Source organism: Notolabrus celidotus, chromosome 9, assembly GCF_009762535.1.
Source record: "Notolabrus celidotus isolate fNotCel1 chromosome 9, fNotCel1.pri, whole genome shotgun sequence".
In the NCBI taxonomy this organism is placed as follows: domain Eukaryota; kingdom Metazoa; phylum Chordata; class Actinopteri; order Labriformes; family Labridae; genus Notolabrus; species Notolabrus celidotus.
In genome coordinates, this window is record NC_048280.1 from 21,064,247 (window position 1) to 21,085,107 (window position 20,861).

Consider the following 20,861-nt stretch of genomic DNA (forward strand, 5'->3'; position numbering starts at 1 on the left):
ACAGCTCATTTTTTAGTCTGATATTAAAGAAGAGAGTAAAATGTTCTGCACATTGCGTCACTGTGGCCCAGATACAAGAGTTTTTGTTCTGCAGTGACAAATATATATATATATTTAAAAATAGACTTTACTGAAAGGAAAATATGTAAAACTAATACCAATCACTTTTTGGGTTTTATTTTTTATTTTTTTATTTTATCAAGTTGAAAATTGCACATCTTGAATGTGCATGTGTGAATGCAAGAAGAGGTAGAAATATGCTTAGAAAACAAAACGTGTTTTTTTTGTGTGTGTGTGTGTGTGTGTGTGTGTGTGTGTGTGTGTGTGTGTGTGTGTGTGTGTGTGTGTGTGTGTGTGTGTGTCACATTTTTGCTGCCTTTTGAAAATAACGTGGACCACTGTACTTTGTGGAGTCTTCTTGTCAGATCTTGAGGTCATTGTGGGTCTGAGGAGAAACCGTGCTTCAAACTGGACTGGACCAGAAGTGGACCAGACTCTCAAACAAACCCAACTGAACACCATCTTACTATGACATAAGGTTTGGTCCTACACACTGCAGACATCATGGATTTCATTTTTTTCCAGGTAATGTTTTTAATATTTGTTTATATTATACATGATGTTTGCACGTTTCAGCTGCAAGGGCTAGACTTCCCTTAAAGGAAAATATGTAAAACTACTACTGGTTGAAGTCAAGAGGTCGAATCTGCTGCTTTAGTCAGTTATAGAAACAGTACATGGATGAGGAGATGATAAGATCACATGGGTTACAAGAAAGGTTGTGGGGGAAACCAAATAGTGTGAGTGCTATGAAAATGAAACCTTTAAAAGTATGTGAAATAATTGTCTACACCTTGGTACGACAAACTTGTTCTTTTATTTTTTTTAATATAATTAAATTCATAATTCAGACAAGCCAGGACAGTGGTTTGTCCCGCAGGTCTATCTCTGAAGTGGTATTATAGTATTTCTCCTTCAAACCAGCAGGCGGCAGTGTCATGCAAGATTAAGCTCCTCCCCTTAAACCAAGGTCCTCGAGTGTTCTCTGTGATACGTTCAAGAACTCCTCGAAAATCTCGAACTATAAATTTGCCTTGATCCAGAGGCTGTCTCTTGTCCAGATACTTTGGGATGGGAGTAAGAATGCAAAAGGCAGATAATACATTTTCGTTTTTTATGTTTTACGTTTGGTTTTTGATTTGTGTTTTAAGAATCCGGACTGATTCAAAAGAGTATTTTTACATAAACATAATGCTCCTGTCTCAGTGCACTTATACTTGAATGTTTAATTTTTATATTGGACTGTATTTTTTGTGGTAACACAAGACTGCAGTTGTAGAAATGATTTCCTTTTTTTGGCATTTATACGCTTTATCCAAGGTGGGCTGAAACCAGAATTCTTACTTCATATTATGTTGAATTATGTGTAGGAAAGTCTAAAATATAGACAGATCATAGAACATAAATAATACAAAAAAAATATGACAAACTAAACAATTCAATACATAAATAAATAAGGCTTAATAATAAACAAACAAAATACCATATCCATTGTGTAAGTGGAGAAATTATAAGCCCTCCTTTCCTGGTTTTATAAATTATTTTAAGTTATTTTTTTCGACCCTGAAAATAGTATGGACAAGAAAAATTGCAAGCAAGATATGTTTAGACATTTAATTTGAAATATGTATATATGTATACATGTGTATATAGATATGTGTATATTTGTATGTATATGTGTATATTATATGTATTTATATTTTCTTATCTTTTCCCTCTATTATAACAGCTAAACATGAAGATAAATTTGAAATGAGACGTCCCCTCGTCCCAAACTATTTTCAATATACGGACTGACCAATCAGCTATTTGCTACACTGAACTTTGATTGCCTCTTTTTGTGCCTCTGCTCTGCTTTATATTGTTTTTGGATGCCTGACTCACTCAGGAGCCCTGATGCACCTTATTTGTTGTCTTACAATATTTTGTTTTATTTTCCTTACATGATTCCCTTTTTGTTAATTGCACTGTAATTGATTACATATCTGTGTGTTTACCATCCTAATTGAGAGTTTGTAATGTTGTAAAATGTTCAATAAAAAACCCATTGTCCTCATTAGTGTAATTTCTAACCCGATTGTGCTCTGTACGACAGCATTTGAAGGCATCACTACTTCCTCTATCTCTAGCCGCGCCTGCTGCTTCCCTCTCGGTGGGACAGGGGGTTGACCGACGGATGGACGACGGCCCATCAGCAGAAAAAAAAACATCATGTGAAGAAAAAGTACATAAAAAGGGACACGGAGAGCAAAGTTGCGAGGGTGAGAACTTACTCACAGGTCTCACCACTAACGAGTCAGCGTCCCCTACGGCTCGGTAGGGAGCGAATGGACAGATCGGTAGAGGAGCAGGACTGCAGTCTCACCCACGGTAACACTCACTGTCCGTACTCCTGGTTACATTGTGTCTGTTTCTGTCAGTCAGCCTGGGGGGTGATCAGAGACTGTGTATGGGGGTGACAGGGACGATTCACCGGGGGAATCTTTGATTTGGAGGTAGTTTTTTTTATGAATGAGACTCCTCGTGGGGGTTAGTCAGGGTATAATAGGCGGTAAAAAGTTATTGATGTGTGTTAAACTCGTTTTAAAGTTCAATCGCTACGTAACGTTATAACGGAATGTATGTCGCATTATTATTCCTCTGTGGTAATAGCCTATATCAGTAGAAAACTAGATAGTGACTGTAATCATATAGTTTACGAATATGTTGTCTTTTTTTAACCCTCCTGTTATGTTGACTTTATGTCTTTTTAAAGTCTATTTTAGGCAATATATGCCTTCTAAACCAGCTAAATGCAGCATAAAAAATTTGGGCAGCATGTGACAGAAGAGGTGTTGTGTTAATTTATCAACATCATTTCATAAAAAATTCAAAATATAAAATAAAATAAACAAAAAAATATATGTCATGTAAAACTAGGCTGTTGTATTTATATTTAGGGCTTTCCAATGTACATTTAAAAAAGTTTTCACTTTAATTTTAATGAAAAATGAGTGAGTTATCCTCATTGAACCATGATCTGTGAGAATTAAAGAGCACAAATGGACTTAATCTTGATTTAAATGGTTAGTAATGGAGTTAAAAATCAGGTTAAAAAAATTTTTATTGGGATTTTTTGGGGGTTCTGACACTTCTGGATAATTGAATATACAAATTATATCAAATTGACCCAGGAACATTATTTCTGTTCCAGAGAAAGAAACATAACAGGAGGGTTAACTGCGTGAATGTTGTCAAAACAAGTGCATAAATCATGATAAGTAATTAAACCCTCTGTGTAACACATCTCCTTTAACCTCAATATCTCTCAATGTGGGCCACCTCACCCATTTCACTTTGTGTTAAACTGCTAACCACTACTCAGTGAAAAGAAGAAACACGTGGCTCACTCTCTGTTACATTGCCAGTGCTGATTTCCCAAGAAAAGGGTGATTTTACAGTTGAGGAATGTGCAATGGTGTGTCCCCCTTTGACTTCAGTGTTTCCCCTACACATCTGTTTGATATTCAGTAGCTCTGAAATCAGAAGAATAAGAGAGAGAGTGGCGGAGGGGATGATGTTATTAGGAAATGTATGTGGTCCGAATTAAGAAGTGCAGCACTTTGATTATTACGTGAGCATTTTCTACAAGAGCCCTAAGGTGTGTAAAGTCCACAACTCTTTATGTGCTAGCAGGTGAGTTAATGGCAGGGGGGCAGTTACAGCTTGGTCCTTTTATGGCAAGGAATGTGAATTAAAACATAGCCTAAGACGGAGTTACAAAGACTGACGCCTGGGGAATCATTCCAGCATCAGGCTCCTGTTTAGGCCATCCAATATAGGGCACTGACCATGAGAAGATGAACATGTAAAGGTGTTTTTCCACCGCAGGAAATTTACCCCAGAACTAGGGTCTTTACCCCTGAACTACGTGTGTTTCGACCAGAGGAAAAAGGGTTTAAATTTAGTTCAGGGGTAGATAATCTCCCCCCTGAAAAGCCCCTGCCTAGGGGGGTAGTACTTTTCAAAGGTCCTGGGACTTTCAGCTGAACGTAACAGTGTTTGTGGAGTTTACACAGTTGCTGAAACACAGAGGGAGTTCCTGGGAATGCATAATAGTTTAGTTTTTTATTAAGATTTCAAAATGTTATTTAATATAATTTTTTTTCTCCATACGTCACCGGCTTGATTTGCACAATCCACCCGGGACTTCAGCCCGCGGTCGAAACACAGACAACAATGGGGGTCACAGGAGCCTTGTAGTTCCGGGGAAAGTAGTTCTGGGGGCTAAAAAAGACCCCGGAACTCTTGGTTGAAATGTACCTTTAATCACAATGTGATCAGTGATTCTTTCTCCTTTACTTTCTCGTTTAGGTTTACGTAATGAAATGGGATCATTCATGTTCAAGTGGGTGTTGGACTAAGCACACAGAAATTACAGAGCCCTCGTTGAGTGCCCTTCATTGTACAGTGCTTTGTTTATAAATTGAAGAGGATTGTTGTACTCTGGGTTAAATGATGACAATGGACAGTTGTCTGTGTCCGTGGGTTGGCACAGAAGTGTGTGTGTGTGAGACTGTATTTGTGTGTGGTTTGAGCAATGATACTCACTCTGATGGTGTTAAGGCTGACAGTGATCGCTTTGCCGTTATCGAGCCTGTCTTCCATGGTCTTAACAGCCTCTGAAAAAGACTGGGTCACCCATGGAGTCATGCAGTCAGAGTCTTCTGTGCAAAGGCTGTAACCTGCTGATGTTATGTTTTTGAAGACCTATAGCACCAAGCTATGGGTGTCATTCCAGACGTGTATGGTGTTTTTGTTAGACAAAAGTGCTTATGAAGCCTTTTTTTCTGCACTGCCATTTCCTTTACCCCTGTGTGTGCAGGTGTGTGCCAAATGACCCTTATATGTGCGTGTGACATGTGTACATGTTCTCTTTGTGCTAACTTCTGTATTTACATGAAATAAAGTTAGCTCAGGCTCAAGCTGGAGCACTCTCTTGCTTCCCTATACTGTAATTGGTGCCATCTGTTTTGGCAGTGTTAACAGTCTCAGGAATGTTACCATCTACTATTCACAACCTCCTGCGTTAGTTTGTGGACAAGAGCAGCCAATGTCACTCTTTGTGAGCCAAGAAAGCCTGGAGATAAGCTGTTTTTGAGTAACGGATTTTCAGTGCTGTCTCAGGATTGTTACTTCAAGGTCTGAGAGTGAGATGCTCATTGCCTGTTTCCCAAGGATAAGCCTTTTATCTACCTTGGCGTCCTACTGCTTTTACTCACATTTAATGTGCTTTTAAAGTGTCTTCTTCCTCCTTCTTGACCTCTTCTGTTTGACCTCTTTTTCATTCATCCGTTTGTCTTATCCTCAAACACTTCATTAAATGTTTTACAAGAGAATAAAAATTTCTTGAACTTTGTGTTTGAACTAATTGCTGACAACTTCTGTTTGAAATGATGTGTTCCTAGACTCCCCTCAAAGTACCATTTTCTTTTCTGTTTTACTACAAAGATGGATGTGACAGATAAAAGAAAGTAGATCTGAACAATCACGGCTCGATAATCCTCCCTGAGCCCATAATGTAATTATTTTTCATTTTTCCTCTCTCAGGTAGAAGACACTTATACCATGCCGACAAATGAAGGCCCTGGCCGATTCCCGGTCTTTGTGGCCCCACCTCACGGCAACCCTCAGAGGTCTCCAGGTTATGTCCCCGGGCGAGTGGCTCCAGTCCGCTCGCCACCACCTGCCAAAGCTCCACCACCTCCACCAATTAAACCTCACGGCCTTCGACTGGAGCGCCAAGCCACTTTCAGCGTGTCAGAGGAAAACCAGCGTAGAGAGCGTGCCAGGAGCCTCAAGCAAAGAAAGAACACATTTATCTGTTTTGGTGTATCTATCGGGGCTTTCTTCCTCACCCTCGTCCTTGCTCTTAGTCTCTCTAGTGGAGATGTGTTGGATGGTGAGTTACGGATTATATGTGATGATTCATCTTTATGTAACCAATAGGGATGTAAGGATACACTCGACCCACGATTCGATTCGAATCCCGATTTTTGGTTCACAATACGATTCACTCACAATTCTCTAACGATTTTCAAGAAAACTGGATTGAACTCAAAATTTAAATAACTATTATCTTATTTCAATTCTCAGATATGGACAGTTGCAAATACATATTTGTTTTCTTATATATCTTTGTAAACAAAGTAATCACTTTTCGTTGTTAAGGTGTGTTTTAACTCTAATAAAACCACTGCACACTTTTTTTCCCGCAACTTGCAAAAAACAAAAATCACCATACAAAAATACCATGTTGGAAAATGTCAGAAAAATTATAGAGAAATGGAAAGTGAATAATTCCCAAATGAAAGTATTAAATATTAAAACCAATAAGGTAAATCTCTTTAAATTAGGGATGTAAATTTCAAGTATTTTCTGTGATCGATCTTTGGAAATGTTAACGATCAATTATCGTTTTATCATTAAAAAAAACATGAACGTTTTCCATGTCAAAAATAATGCCAAATGCGTTTTTTCCCCTAAATCAAAATTTCCTTCACAACACAATGTATATAACTTACGGTATTAAACAGCTACGGATCATATTGTATCGAGTTTTTACCGACTTACGATATATCCTTACATCCCTAGTAACCAATGTATTCCTTACTGTTTTACTACCTGCTTTCTTACCGATTGGTCATGTTTGCAGAGAATTGTCCAGACCATGACCTTACCCTAAGCACCTGGAACCCAGGCCACCAACCAGAGAAAGCTCTTGTTGTCAGGAGAGGACATTTGTTTCGATTAGATGCTTCGGCCACCTTCCATTCACTCACCATCCAGTCAGGAGGTAAGCAAGATTAGTCAGGTATTACTTTGTTAGGTTGTAACACAGCTTCTCGTTCATAAAATAAGTAGAAGTAAGATTATTTAGAATACAAGTTTAATTTATAGATGTGCAGATATCATATCATATCAGAAGAGCTGATGCTTGTTGATGCTTCTTTACAGGTCGGGTAGTTTTTGCAGACAATAAAGACGGCTCCAAAAACATAACCTTGAGAACACGGCACATCCTTATTGAAGCTGGTGGAGCCCTTCACATTGGTGCTCCAAAATGTCGCTACCGCTCTCGCGGCACCATCACCCTTGTGGGTCGCTCTGATGACAAAGGAGTCCCTGAAGTGCCTGGCCTGGGCCGCAAGTTCATTGGCGTCATGAGTGGTGGGACTCTGGAGCTGCACGGTACCGAGAGCGTTTCCTGGACCCTGATGACCAGAAGCATCCCAGCCTCCGGTCTGGTCACTGGAGGTTACGCCTTCCAGAGGAACTTCAGCCGAGGCATTAACTTGCGTGTGGTTGACCAGGACACGGCTGCTGTGTTGTTGACCGAGCGCTACGACACGCATGAGTCTCGTAATGACAGTCGACGGCTCACACAGCTGCTGCAGTCTTTGCCTGATGGCCGTATTGTCACGCTGGCTGTTGGTGACTCAGCTGTTAAAAATCTTCTGGATGAAACGAAGAAGGCCATCGAAGACAGGCTGGGCAGCAGCTTTGTCTATGATCTCAAATACCGGTAAGCAGTGCTGATTGATGTTTGTGGAACATTTTGAGCAGATCACTAAATTATATATATTTCTATTTAAAAGAAAATGCTCATTCACATTAGTTATTAATTGATGTTGCCCTCAAAGGTGCTTCTGTTGTCAAATTTTGTGACACTCCAAGTGTGTGAGTGCATTTGTGTCTCAGTTGTGTTCCACAAAAAGTACCAGCTCTCAGAACGTTTACATTGGTTCTCAATGGTTTGTTGTCGTTTTAAGTCTTTGGGAGTGTTTTGTTTAGTCTTGGTCTCTCGGGGCTGATAAAGAAGGTTAATGTGTTCTCGTGCCCCGAAGTAAACCCCTTCACCTCAAAAGCCTCAATACTTCGACTGACAATAACAACATTTTGTTCCACGTCCATCCCTTGTGGAAAGTTTTCCTCTTTCATCTTTCGTTCTTCTCATTTGGGATGTTCCCTTGAATGGTAATTGCTCTTCCTGCATCCCCTCTGTTTCCGCTTTGTCGTACTCTGCAAGAAAAAGGAAACGCGTACGGGATATTGAGTTTACGGAAGGAGAGTTTCCAGGATTTGTGCAAAATGTGGTGATTCAGGAGATGTGTCCATCATGCTTCCCTCAGAAGGACAGTTATATGAGAGGTTTTGTCTTGTTCATGTAGGTTTACACTTTATTTTAAGTTCATTAAGGGAAACACTTGGAAATTTAGCTTTACGTGACACTAATGTTCTGTTACTGTCAGTCAAACACGTGTGCACACAAGTGCCTCTCAAAGGGAAGTCTTAGTGCAGCATTTCACTCTTGAGTTATTCGTTGCTTTGCCCGATTTGGTCCTCGGTTGGCTGAAAAGCCAAGTGCTGCGCCAGATTCTCCAGTGTCACATTTCACTCTCCGGGGGTGGGTGCCAAGGCAGCACACCGTTTTCAAACAAATCCCCTGAAATCCACAGCATAGTGGTTTAAATGGCTCAGAGGGTTGAACCCTCAGTATGTTTAAAGGTATGTGTGTTGGTGTGTGTCTTTAAAGTGCCAATAAGTTATCAGTGTGTTTCCCCTTTCAGTGCTTGCACCATTTACTTGAGTGGGGATTTGTGTCTCAGCTGTCTATGGATTTGCTTGTGGCAGGAGGAAACACAGCACACATTTATGAGAGAACATGCAGTTTAATGTCTCATTAAAGTCACACAATGTTAGGCTGAGTGATTTAGGTTGATAGAGTTGGGTGGTAAAGGCACATGACGTGTAGGACTGGGAGTAATGATGAAGTGGAGATCTGTTTAGGACATGTAGTGGCCTGATGTGCAGGAACAGCAGGGAACGTAGCTGAAGCGTAAGCGGGAACCAACTGTGGTGCCTGTTTTTACAACATTAGGGGATCTGTTCTGTAACTCTGTACTGTGTCAACATGTGATCTCAAACTTGATTTAAAGATTAACAGCAGTAAATCACCCAAATGCTTTATATCTTCCACAGCTGGATCTTATAGTATAGTGACAACCCCCTGCCAGACACAGGTAACATAAATATAATGGCTCCTGCCTCATGCCTGTCGACCCTTCTGTCTTTAGTCTTTGTCTCTTATTACACATAAACACACATTCAAGCAGGTCTGCTGGGATTCCACCTCCTGACGCCTCACATTTACAATTTCCTCTCGCACAATGAGGTTGTTAAAACACTATTGAAGATCTGTTGAAGGATGTTGCAAAGGAAACAGTGAAACCACCACTTTCCCTGATTCTCTCCTCTTTGTTCGATTTATAAAACACACACTTCCACAGACTGCACATCAGCAGCCTCGGGACAGAGAGGAGGCCTTCCTTGATTATTTTCCCAGCAGGATAAGCCACACTCTGGGGCTGCTGCGACAGAATAGAGTCGATCCCCAGATGGCTTCAGTTTGTGTGTCAGTGGGGTACGCAGTGACATGTTAGAGGGTCTTTTCATCTATGAGAGGATGTGTTTAGGTTGTGATTATGCCACTGGGAGCAATTATTATGAGCAGAGACAGAGATTTACACGCAGGCGGATGGAGCTGAAAACATCCCAAACTGCTGCTAATAATTAGGGAGACTTTCTAAGGAAACATTAGGATTCTGAATGCAACGTGGATGCAATTTATTTTGTATTATTTGATTTATTTCAAAGATATTTTCCAAAGGGGTTGATTGTGCGTTTAACTGCTTTTGTTTGGCATTTATGTGCAGTATGTTGCAGCTGCTGCCATGGGTTCATTACAGTACATGATGAACTCAGCTAAGTAAGTAGGCTCAAAGATGAATTGGGGATAAGTCCAGTCTAGTCAAGCTTTATTTATAAAGCACAACCTCAGTTGACCAAAGTGCTGTACAGTTATTAAGATACAATATAATCATACACAAATATAATAATAAATAAAACAATAAAATAATAGTAAGAGCTCAATTTAGGAAATATAAAGAGTAAAAAAAAAAAGTAAAAAAGCCAAGGATTCTTGTTTAGCTGGGACTGAACGCCAAGGAGAAAAGATAGGTTTTCAGTAGTGTTTTAAAGTGCTCAACAGACTGTGCAGCTCTAACCTGGAAAGGTAGGCTGTTCCACAGCTTTGGGGCTGCCACTGAGAAGGCTCTGTCCCCACGAGTAGAGAGTCTGGACCGAGGTACTGCCAGGAGCAGCTGGTTTGATGACCTAAGTGCTCTGGAAGTACTGTGAGGCTGTACAAGATTTGATAAATAAGACAGTGCCAGACCATTTGAACACTTAAAAACAATTAATAAAACCTTGAACTGGATCCTAAAGTTAACAGGCAACCAGTGCAAAGATGCAAGGACAGGACTGATGTGATAAAAGTATGTAAAACCTCTCCCGAGTTACTTTCCAGTCCAACAGTTTGTTCAGTGAGCTACCCGGCTTTTACTCCTCTGGCTGAAAAACAAGCTCCTGAATGGTTGTCAGTTGGATTAAGGGTCAGTTTGTGTTCATAAAGTTCTTAAAGGTCATACCATAGTTTGAAACAATGGTCTTCCTACATCCAGGTATAGAGAAAAGGCTTTAAGCATGTGAGGACTGCCTCAGCTAATACTGAACAACAAAAAAAGCAAGAAGTCATTCTTTTGAAGCCAAGACCATGACATTTAAAAAAACAGGGCTGCAACTTGGAGTCCACTGTCCTGCTTAAGGTCATACGCCCTCTGAAGTACACCAAATCCCATTCACTATCCACGCCCTAAAGCTCCTCAACTGAAATGTTTCCAGTCTGTCTTTTGAAATTTAATGTTTGGAATTGTGTTCAGAATTCATTCTTGCTTTAAAGGGATGAAAAGACAGCGAGAACACAGAACTTTAAGCAAAAGTAGAAAAAGTTGGAGTTGAATGACGGGTTCCTCTGAGTCATATAACACCCTTCCTGAAATATCCTGTTCTCATTTTAATGATCCCTTAACCCCTCATTGTCTTTTTATCAGTACATGATATCCACTCTGATAATCAGTGCCCTGCTCCTCTCTCCTCTTCCTTCTAGCTTCAGGTTAATTGCTCTGCCTACAGAGTATTACACTGGTTTAATATCTTTCCCAGTGCTCCACATGTGTCTGTCTGTTATAATATGAAGTATCTTTATAGTCAGGGGTGGAGGTTTTGTGTGTTGGTTAGCACATATTCGTACTGATGCATGACTCAGAGAAACACTAGACAGAGAATTGTAACTGTTCAGTTAAAGTTCCGCCTTTTCTGAGTGGATATTGCATCAATAAGTTATTACATGTAGTCCTGATTATACAACAGGCAGTCCCAACAGAAAATAGATTCATGATTCAAGTTTCAAGAAGGCTTTATTGCCAAGTGAGCTCGCACACACAAGGAATTTGGCATGGTGGATGGAACACTGGTACTTAACAACAAGACAGTAAGGACGATAAACATATTAACCTAAACACAAATCCAAAAGTTCTAAAAAAATAAATAAATACTATCTGTACAAAGGTCATACGTCCTCTGAAGTACACCAAATATTGGTACACTGAAGCTGCTTCTACCCTCAACTACTGTGACCTTTCCGATACTTAACTTGTTGGTGAAAGATGTCTTGCAAAATCTACGCTCTCTAAATGTTTAAAAATGTTTTAACTTCGTCTGTGTCCCACTTTTCTCTTCATCCTTCTGGTCTCCATAGACAGGCGTGGGCTTTGGTCTCAGTGGTAGGCGGTGGTAACGTGTCATGCTCGGAGGACGTAAAGGAACATGAAAACCACGACACTGGAGGAAAGGCACTGGCAAGACAAAACTTTACTACTTTGGATGGAGTGGGCTTCGCTGTCACCGCCTACAGCGAGTGGAAGAATGGTGAGAGACGGTTAACGCTGGAATCAAATTCAGAAACCATTGAACTCGCAACCATTTAGTATTCCATTTGTTTTGGTGCTTGAGCTTTATGTCAGGTCTATGCTTGATGCCAACACTGTGATTACACACAAAAACAAGCTTCAGTGTCAGGAAACTTTTTCAGGAAAGCGGAGATGTTTGTTGAGCTTTAAAGAGACGTCTTGTGGTCAGGGTGAGGTATTAGGTTCCAACATGACAGCTGTTTTACAGATCAGTCAACCTGACATGAAAGACATTCTTGTCATTGTGAAAAGTATATTTGTGACTTCTCCTATGACAGATGTGTGTGGTGGTAAGTGTCTTTGTGTGTATTTAGTTTGGGTGAGGCACTAGCAGAACCTTATCTTTCTTCATTGAGACTGTGAAACCCACACCTTAAAAAAATCTATGTTTTCACAGTGACTCAGTATTACCAAGAAACAGAGCAAAATGAAAGCACCCTCTTTAGATTATCAGACTTTCTTCACAACATTTTGGTTGATATTGCCCTCAGCTGAACATTGATACAAACATTACAAACATTTACTTTAAAGCTAGGGTTGGTAGTCACGGAAAACTTGAATGTAGCATTTCCTCAGGACTCTGTCTAACCCCTCCCCGCCTCCCCTCGGTGCTCCTCCAAAACAACGCCCCCGCTCACATGCATGAGTGCAGCTGATTCACAACCATATGATCGTGACTGATTTAAAACCGGTCCTCATCACATCGTTTATGCAAAACACAAACGATGAAAACACCAAAACATTATCATAGTGAAAGTTAAAAACACAAACAAACATGGCTACAATATACATTTCTGTAGGACTTACTAAATTTCATTAATTCTATTTCATGTCAGAGCCCCGTGGTGAGAGCTTTTTAGACTCTGATCCGGACTACAGTCCTGAGCAAAGCACCTCTTCGGGTCAGAGGGGACAGGCCCGAGGTCGAGCAAGAGGGGCAGTAAATATAGAGGCATGGGACAGGGAGTGCACGCCGTGGAAATGTATGCAGAGGGAGCGGGCAGAACGGCAGGATGGGATTTGATTGGTTTCATCATTTGGCTCTTGATGGCAGGGATTGGTTGGTGTTTTCCAAGGTTTACTCCGGCTGGAGATAGCAGCTTTTTTTCACTCTTTTTTAAGAACCCATTATGTATTGATTGCCATCAGGACATAAAGATAATTTTAACCAGTATAACAAAAAGTGTATCTAAATCTGACTACCAACCCCAGCTTTAAGGTATTTAGTCAATCTTACCCTCACAACACCACCATGGTTAATAAGCTTTCAAAGCCAGTAGCTTTATATTTGTTTCCTCCGAGTGAGGCATTGTAATTCATTATAGCTTACCCTTCAGTCCCTGTGAAAAGAAAAACAACAACATTGCTATGTCCCCCACAGGTTTCCCAATATCAGGGTTCCAGGTGGATGCTGTGGACCAGGTGTTGCTGAACCTGCAGGATGAAGTGCAGCCAAGCTGGAAGCCTGGGCATCAGATTGTAGTTGCCAGCACAGATTACTCCATGCATCAGGCTGAAGAGTTCACCTTGCTGCCATGCCCCAACTGCACCAGCAGGCAGATCAGGATACAAGGTGAGAGAGTGAAGCCTTGTCACTTTATGTTCTTTGCTTGCCCTTCCTTTTACTGAACTAACTCTGCCCTTGTCTGTGATATCGTGTTTCCACTAAAGCCTCTTCCTTTCATGTGTAGCTGGTAATCTGACCTAAAGTTTGTACAGAAGTTCGTATTAGTGCTGTAGAGTTCTTTACATCCTATACACAGACTGTTGTCGCAGCAGATACCCAGGTCATCATATTATTAAGTTTGCTGATGTCACCGCCTTGGTCAGCCTTCTGAAGCAGGATGAAGTGGATCATGGTCCAGTGTTAAATGACTTTGTAAGCTGGTGTGAGGCCTTTCACCTAACTCTGAACCCATCTAAGACCAAAGATCTGGTCATTGATTTCAGACGTGAGGCTCCGCCCCCTGCTTCATCTAGGATCAGAGGAGAGGAGATTAAGGTGGTGACAGACTAGAAGTACCTTGGTCTCATTTTAGATCACAAACTCTCCTGGGACTCATGTGTGGATGCTTTTTTTAAAAAAGGACAACAACGAGTGTATTTTCTGAGGAAACTAAGATATTTTAATGTTGATAACACAATTTGAACTATATTTTACAAATCTTTTATTGAAAGCATCCTTTTTTATTGTATCGTTTGCTGGTATGGTAATGCTAAAATTACAAAAAAAAACAAATTGGGGAAAATTGTTTGGATCTGTGGGAAAATGATGGGGGAGCAGCAAGCTGACCTGCAGCAGCTGTACCTGAGCAGGCTGGCTGTGAAGGCAGACAAAGGCTGCATGGACTCATTACACCCACTCTCAGTCGAGTTTCAGCTACTCCATTCTGGCCAGAGGTGTAGATACCCAAGGATGAGAACAAATCGTGCTAAAAACTCATTCATTCCCATGGCAATAACTCAATTAAATAAGATGCACAAGTGATCTAAGGTTGTCTATAAGTACACCAATGTTATCTTATTTATTGTATTTCAACTGTAATTGTTGTTTAAATTGGGCTAGCAATGACTACTACTGTGAAACAACTACTATGGGTTGTTTGGATCGGTTTGGATCAATTTGTTGTGTGTGTCTGATGTACCTTTCATGTTGTTGTGTTTTTAAAGCTGTGCTGTACCACAAATTGCCTCTTGGAGGACATTAAAGTTTTCTAAACTAAACTAAAATATGTGTCAGAAAAAGGGAGGAAGAAATATGTGAAGCACAATACAGATATTTGTCCTATTGGAACATTTATGACATGACTCACAATTAAAGTCCTTTCAGCAACAGAAGAAGACAGAGGAGATCCCCTGCTAAAACATCAGTTCAGTCAATGAATATGATTAGCAGATGTGGTGCTTCTCACATTAAGGTCCAGAGAGATCTAATTTCCTGTTCAGCTGTTGCATTGATGTAAGATTATGGAGGAAACTCAAAAAGAGATTATCAGACAACATTTTGATGCAACTCTATCCCATAAAAATCACAGTGGTTCTATGGCTTTTCACCTTCTTTAGCTCCTGTTATGCTGCACTCAGAAATATTACTGTTACATTTTCACATCTATCTATCTCGGATAAGTCTCCTGATCTCATTCATCTGTTGTCAACAAACGACAACACCCTTCCTCAGAAGGGTGTATTAGTTTTTGCTTTACTGCCATGAGGATGGGTGAACAGATGGAGTACTGCTGGGCTTTATCATTGGCAGCTGCAACACAAGGGCAGGGGTGCTTTCCATTTTGTAGAAGGGCTGATTAGTTTGTGTTTCATATGAATTGGATTACATTTGCTTGTGTGTGTCTAATATTTTGCTTGGTTGTTTTCTGGGTGTGGGTCGTTTATGTTTTACTAAGTGTGCTGGACAGATTTCCCGTGGTTGACAGTTATAAGCATGTCATTTTCAAGATAAAATACATCAGTTTAGTTTAAATGCTACTACTGTTTGTTTCATAGTCTTTTCAGTGCAGAGGATTTGCTCTCAGTATGACTTGTTTCCACTAAGAAAAGTTCTGCAGAGATTAAAAGCCAAGTAATGTTGTGTTTTTCAGTAAAACTAAATGATTTCCTCAAGTGTTTGTTTTCTTTCCTGATTTCCTCAGATGAGATGGAATGCATTGATAAACAAAGAAAGTACTTTCTCTGCTTGTGAACATGTCCTTGAATCTCCCTGTCTTCTCTTCCCAGGGAAACCACAGTACAATCACGTTGGAGAGATCTTAGACGGGGTTGACATGCGTGCTGAAGTGGCTCTTCTCTCCAGGAACATTTTGATCTATGGAGAAATGGAAAACTCTTGCTACGGAAACAACAAGTGCCAGTTCTACAACCATGACACCTTTGGAGGCCACATCAAGGTGTGTATTTTGTGTGTGTGAGAGAGAGCTGTGTGTGTGTGTGTTTTTAAATGTGCTTTCTCTCTGTATTTACAGTTTGCATAACTCTGCCTGCTTCAGCAGGACTTCATACTCTCATTAAATGTCACTGTGCCTTCAGAAATGTGCCTGACAGTTTCCACACTGCAAAGCTTAAGTGTTCACTCTATATGTGTATGCTATTCCAAATGAGAACAGCCTACAGCTTAGCTTTTAATGCATGGCTACTTCTTCACCCCCAAACTCTCACAACTTTTCTTCTACACTTTAAGTTGTCATTTTGTGGCTGACATTTCTGTGTATCTGTAGCTCTGAGCAAAGACTGGAGACATAAGACAAGCTAAGGTCAAACCTGAGCCTCTTTACAGTCCAGGCAGTGAGGTCTCTTTAATTTGGTTAATGATCATACAATAATTTTCTCTTTAGTGGCAAAAACACAATAACATTCCTAAAGCTTCGTGTAACTAAATCACCCTGAGCTAAACAAACAGCTTTTGTTTTACCACATTAACTGTCCCCACCAAAAAACATTCTCTCATATTACACAATTGGCAATGAAAATTATTGACCTGCCCAGCCCTGAACTATTTGACTTAAAGAACCAAGCCTTTACCAACACACAGTAATCACCATCACTGTATATTTCTCTGTCCAGTTTTGGTGCTTCTTTCAACTAGCTTAAGATCCTGATTTGGGTATTTGAATCGACCTCCCTAATCCCATATTAGTCTTGCTCTACTTGTCAATATGCTGTTTGTGAGTGTGTGAGTGTGAGTGTGTGTGTGTGTGTGTGTGTGTGTGTGTGTGTGTGTGTGTGTGTGTGTGTGTGTGTGTGTGTGTGTGTGTGTGTGTGTGTGTGTGTGTGTGTGTGTGTGTGTGTGTGTGTGTGTGTGTGTGTGTGTGTGTGTGTGAGTGGTTAAGTTACAGTTAGCTGGAGGGATTGGCCAATACCTCCATAACAGGAACCAGACTGTTTTGATTATGCTATACCCACAAGAAAAACTCCCAGGCAGCATTTTCCATCATATTTGAATTGGATTATTTGTTGATGTTCATGTTTAACTTATATGCCCCCAAGTCCTCGAGTGTTTTGCACGTGAGCATCCTCATGTGAGTTGAGCTTTAAACTTACGCATCAGTAACTCACATTTATTACTTGTGGAAAGGAACATCAGTGGTGTTCTGGTGCAGTTAGATTCAATGGAACATGATGCCAACAAAGCTATAGTTCACATCCCAGTGGAATCATAGACAAACTCAGAAAACCATACTATAAAACTCTGAACCTTTAATTGGACCAGAGTGGAAAGATAGTGAGCCTGCTTTTGTGGCATGATATGAACCTCGCGTGACCTTACACAAAACCAGGGTGATTTACCTTGGCTTTGTGTAATGGCGTATCGATCTTGCTTGATAGATTTTTAAATGTTTGCCATTTTTCTTCCAACGTGACCTTCATTTGCTCTCTGTCCCACATTGGCAGATCTTTGGCAACTTTTCATCAGTGCATCTGTCCCATGTGGAGCTAAAGAATATGGGGCAGCAGGCTGAAACCGGGCGCTACCCTCTCCACTTCCACATGTGCAGGGATGTGGACAAGAAGGGAGGCTACTGGGAGCCCACCTATGTGGACGGACTCTCCATACACCACTCCTTCTCCCGCTGCCTCACCATCCATGCCACCAACGGCTTACTGGTAAGGGAAGCATAATGAAGCCTAAAATGCATGCGAGTACAAAGAAAAGACAGCTGTAGGTATTTATGACGTGTGAGAGAGCTCACGTGATATAAGCTGTTGAATGCTCATCAGTCACAGTCTCAATGACTGGATTAGAGTAATGGCCTATTTCCTCCTTAGATTATTTTACTCCCCTTCTCCTTTTTCTCAAACACTCTCATGAAACCCTCCTGTCTCATGTCTTTTAACATTCTTTTTAGAGGTCTCTTTGGCACGAGATTCAACAGGTACAAATATTCCCCTGTGATTAGTCTCGTACTGTGTGCTAATATAAACATGTGCTTTCTTTACTTTCTGGATAAGTGAAAACATAAGGCATGTTTAATCTGTCAGCAGGTAATCACAATGTTGTTTGTGCGAGTTTTCTGCTCTCTCTTGACGTCAGCCAGTGATAGGTTTAACTTTTGTCCTTGAGGCCATAGAAGTAACGGCATTCTTCCTATTTATGTCAAGGAAATGGACTTTACAAAGTTTTGGATAACATTGTTATTGCTCTGCCGTTTTTCCTGTGTTGCCTCTGGTACAATTATTTGTTGTATATCCTTGACTAAAAGTGCCTTAAGACCTTCATTTTCTACATACCTTCAGATGGATTTAATAAGAAACAGTCTTGGTAGGAAACACTTAATGGAATTTAAAGTATTGAGGAAAGCAGGCAGATCTCCCAGTTGGAACATACAGTATTTTCCTGAGGGTTGGTGATGATTCCAACATGTACTAAAATGTTGTCTTAGCCCCAGTGTTTACTAAGGTTTCCTGCATATTTCCAACTAGAGTGAAATACCTTTTCCTTGTAAAAGAAAGATTCCTACACATGGCATGCAGTCTTGTTTTTATTTTTCTCTCCTGTCTAGAACTATTAAGCTCTAAAAGTCATAATTTGTCTCCTTGTCTTATTAAATATGTCATGGTTTTATTCCCTTGACTCAGGTGAAGAACACTGTAGGCTATGACACCCTGGGTCACTGTTTCTTCCTTGAGGATGGGATTGAGCAGCGTAACACTCTGTACCACAACCTTGGTCTGTTGACTCGACCTGGGACTCTACTGCCAACTGACCGCAATGACACACTCTGCACCAGCATCAAGGACAAAGTCTACCCAGGCTACACTCCTTCACCCAGCACAGAGTGCAAGTAAGAGACTGATGCCTATGTTTGTTTCTGCTTCAGGATATGAGTACAGAACAAACTGATACATGATGACATCACACATTCCTGCACAATCCTCGAGAGCATGTCTGTAAATAGTCAAAGTGTGATGCTCCTTAACCCTCCTGTTATGTTGTGGGTCAAATTGACCCTTTTTAAAGTCTATTTTAGGCAATATATGCCAACCAAACCAGCTAAATGCAGCATCAAATTCTGGACAGCATGTGACAGAAGAGGTCTCGTATTAATTTATTAACATCACTTAATAAAAAAAAAATACAAATGTAAAATAAAATAAACAAAAATCTATGACATGTAAAACTATTGTTTCTATTTAGGGCTTTCCAATGTACATTAAAAAAGTTTTAACATCAATTTTAATGAAAAACGAGTGAGTTATCCTTATTGAACCATGATCTGTGAGGATTAAAGAACACCAATGGACCAAATCTTGATTTGAATGGTTAGAAATGGGGTTAAAAAAAAAGTTTTTTTTGGATAATCGAATATGCCCCTAGTCAAATTGACCCAGGAACATTATTGCTGTTCCAGAGAAACGAACATAACAGGAGGGTTTAAACGTGTAAAGATTCTTCAGTGTTATCAAAGTATGGTTGTAAATATCAATGATTTACCAGTGTGCAATATAAGTTCATACTGTCATCACAGTAACTATAGCAGTGTGATAGTCTTTAATTTAACCACAGACAGAGTCCTGCCCTTATATATACACACACAGGGTGTCTTGCTGTTGTGGTAGTAAAGGCTTTCTGAAAAAACACTATAGACGTAGAGGTCCATCCTTTCAAATACAGAATATCTTATCCATCAACCATTAACAACTTTAGACACTCACAAGGAAAGTTGTAAAGATGGATAATAGGCAGGACACTGTAAATACACTTCCCAACCCCTGGCAGTTGCATTGAGCCTGACATCTTGATTTTAATCTAATGATGAAAACGAAGTTGATGAGGGTTAACTAAGTTGTCTTTAAAACAGTCCATATAGAATCTCTCCCTCTCAGTCAAGTGTCTGTGTGGAAGCCTGATGAGATAGTGCAGACATACTTTGAGAAAAGACAGATTTCCGTGTGAAAGAGATACTGTAGTGAGTTCAAGTGTGTGCAAAAGATATTGGCAGGCTGGTTTTATCCGTGAAATAACAACCGACTTCTATCCGCGGGATGTTTTTATGTCGTAGCAGGAACAAGAAAAGTGCCTCTTTTCAGAGAGGCAGTACAGCCTGTTTCCAGGGGTTTCAGTATGTGTGTGTTGGCAGAGTTGTCTCTGTCCGGAGTTTATGTTGGAGAGGGGGATTATTGAGAGAGTTTTGAAGCATCACTGGTTTCTTTGATCTCTGTCTACTTATTACTCATAGTCTCTGTCGTGTCGAGGTACTGCCTTTTAAATATATTTTCTTCATGCATGACTGTGATTTGATATGTCTGTGTCTTTGTCTGTGTGCATTGTGGGGGTTCTTTCCAGGGCAGTTTCCACCTTCTGGATCGCCAACCCCAACAACAATCTCATCAGCAATGCAGCTGCTGGTTCTCAGGTAATAACATCAGAGTTATGAAAGAAAACAACTTTAAATTAGCCTTTAAAAAAAGAAAAACAACAGCAACTAATATTTATAAAAAAATGAATGACCAACAAGAGCAGCCCTTATTGAAGTGTGACCTTTAGTACGTCAGTTGAGGCTACACTAGCTTTTGTGTTTCCTCTAACGCAACAGAACAAAAACAAACGCTCATAACAAATTGATCCGTCAATAAAACAGGCTTTAACAGGCTTTAGTGTCTGATTAAACTGTGAGACCTTTAATATAAGAGTAAAAAAGTAGATCCCTCAAACTGAGTGAGGATCCATTGGGTAGGGATTTTTAACATACTACATATTGTAAGGGGGTATGCGTGTTATTGATTTGTTTTGGGGTTTTTATGTCTAAGTCTATTGAAGCGTAAAATGTAATGAGCTCTTGAGCTCATATGAATTCCTAGTTTATTCTTTGGGACCTGACTTCCACCGATGAATAATGTGTTTATGAGTCCAAATTAAATTTCTGCTGTTGACCTGCTGTG

The 20,861-nt window shown here is 40.2% G+C and overlaps 1 protein-coding gene across 1 annotated transcript in view; it reads left to right on the forward strand.

Moving 5' to 3' along the window:
* Positions 1-2,224: 2,224 nt before the first annotated feature.
* The window catches only part of cemip2 (cell migration inducing hyaluronidase 2), a 31,069-nt gene continuing 12,432 nt past the window's right edge, over positions 2,225-20,861 (forward strand). Inside the window, 10 exon segments of the mRNA XM_034692605.1 lie at positions 2,225-2,430; positions 5,650-6,001; positions 6,755-6,895; positions 7,057-7,624; positions 11,759-11,928; positions 13,351-13,542; positions 15,702-15,871; positions 17,373-17,585; positions 18,558-18,763; positions 20,266-20,335. Of these exon segments, the coding sequence (XP_034548496.1) occupies positions 5,668-6,001; positions 6,755-6,895; positions 7,057-7,624; positions 11,759-11,928; positions 13,351-13,542; positions 15,702-15,871; positions 17,373-17,585; positions 18,558-18,763; positions 20,266-20,335 (2,064 nt within the window). The 5' untranslated portion in view covers positions 2,225-2,430; positions 5,650-5,667.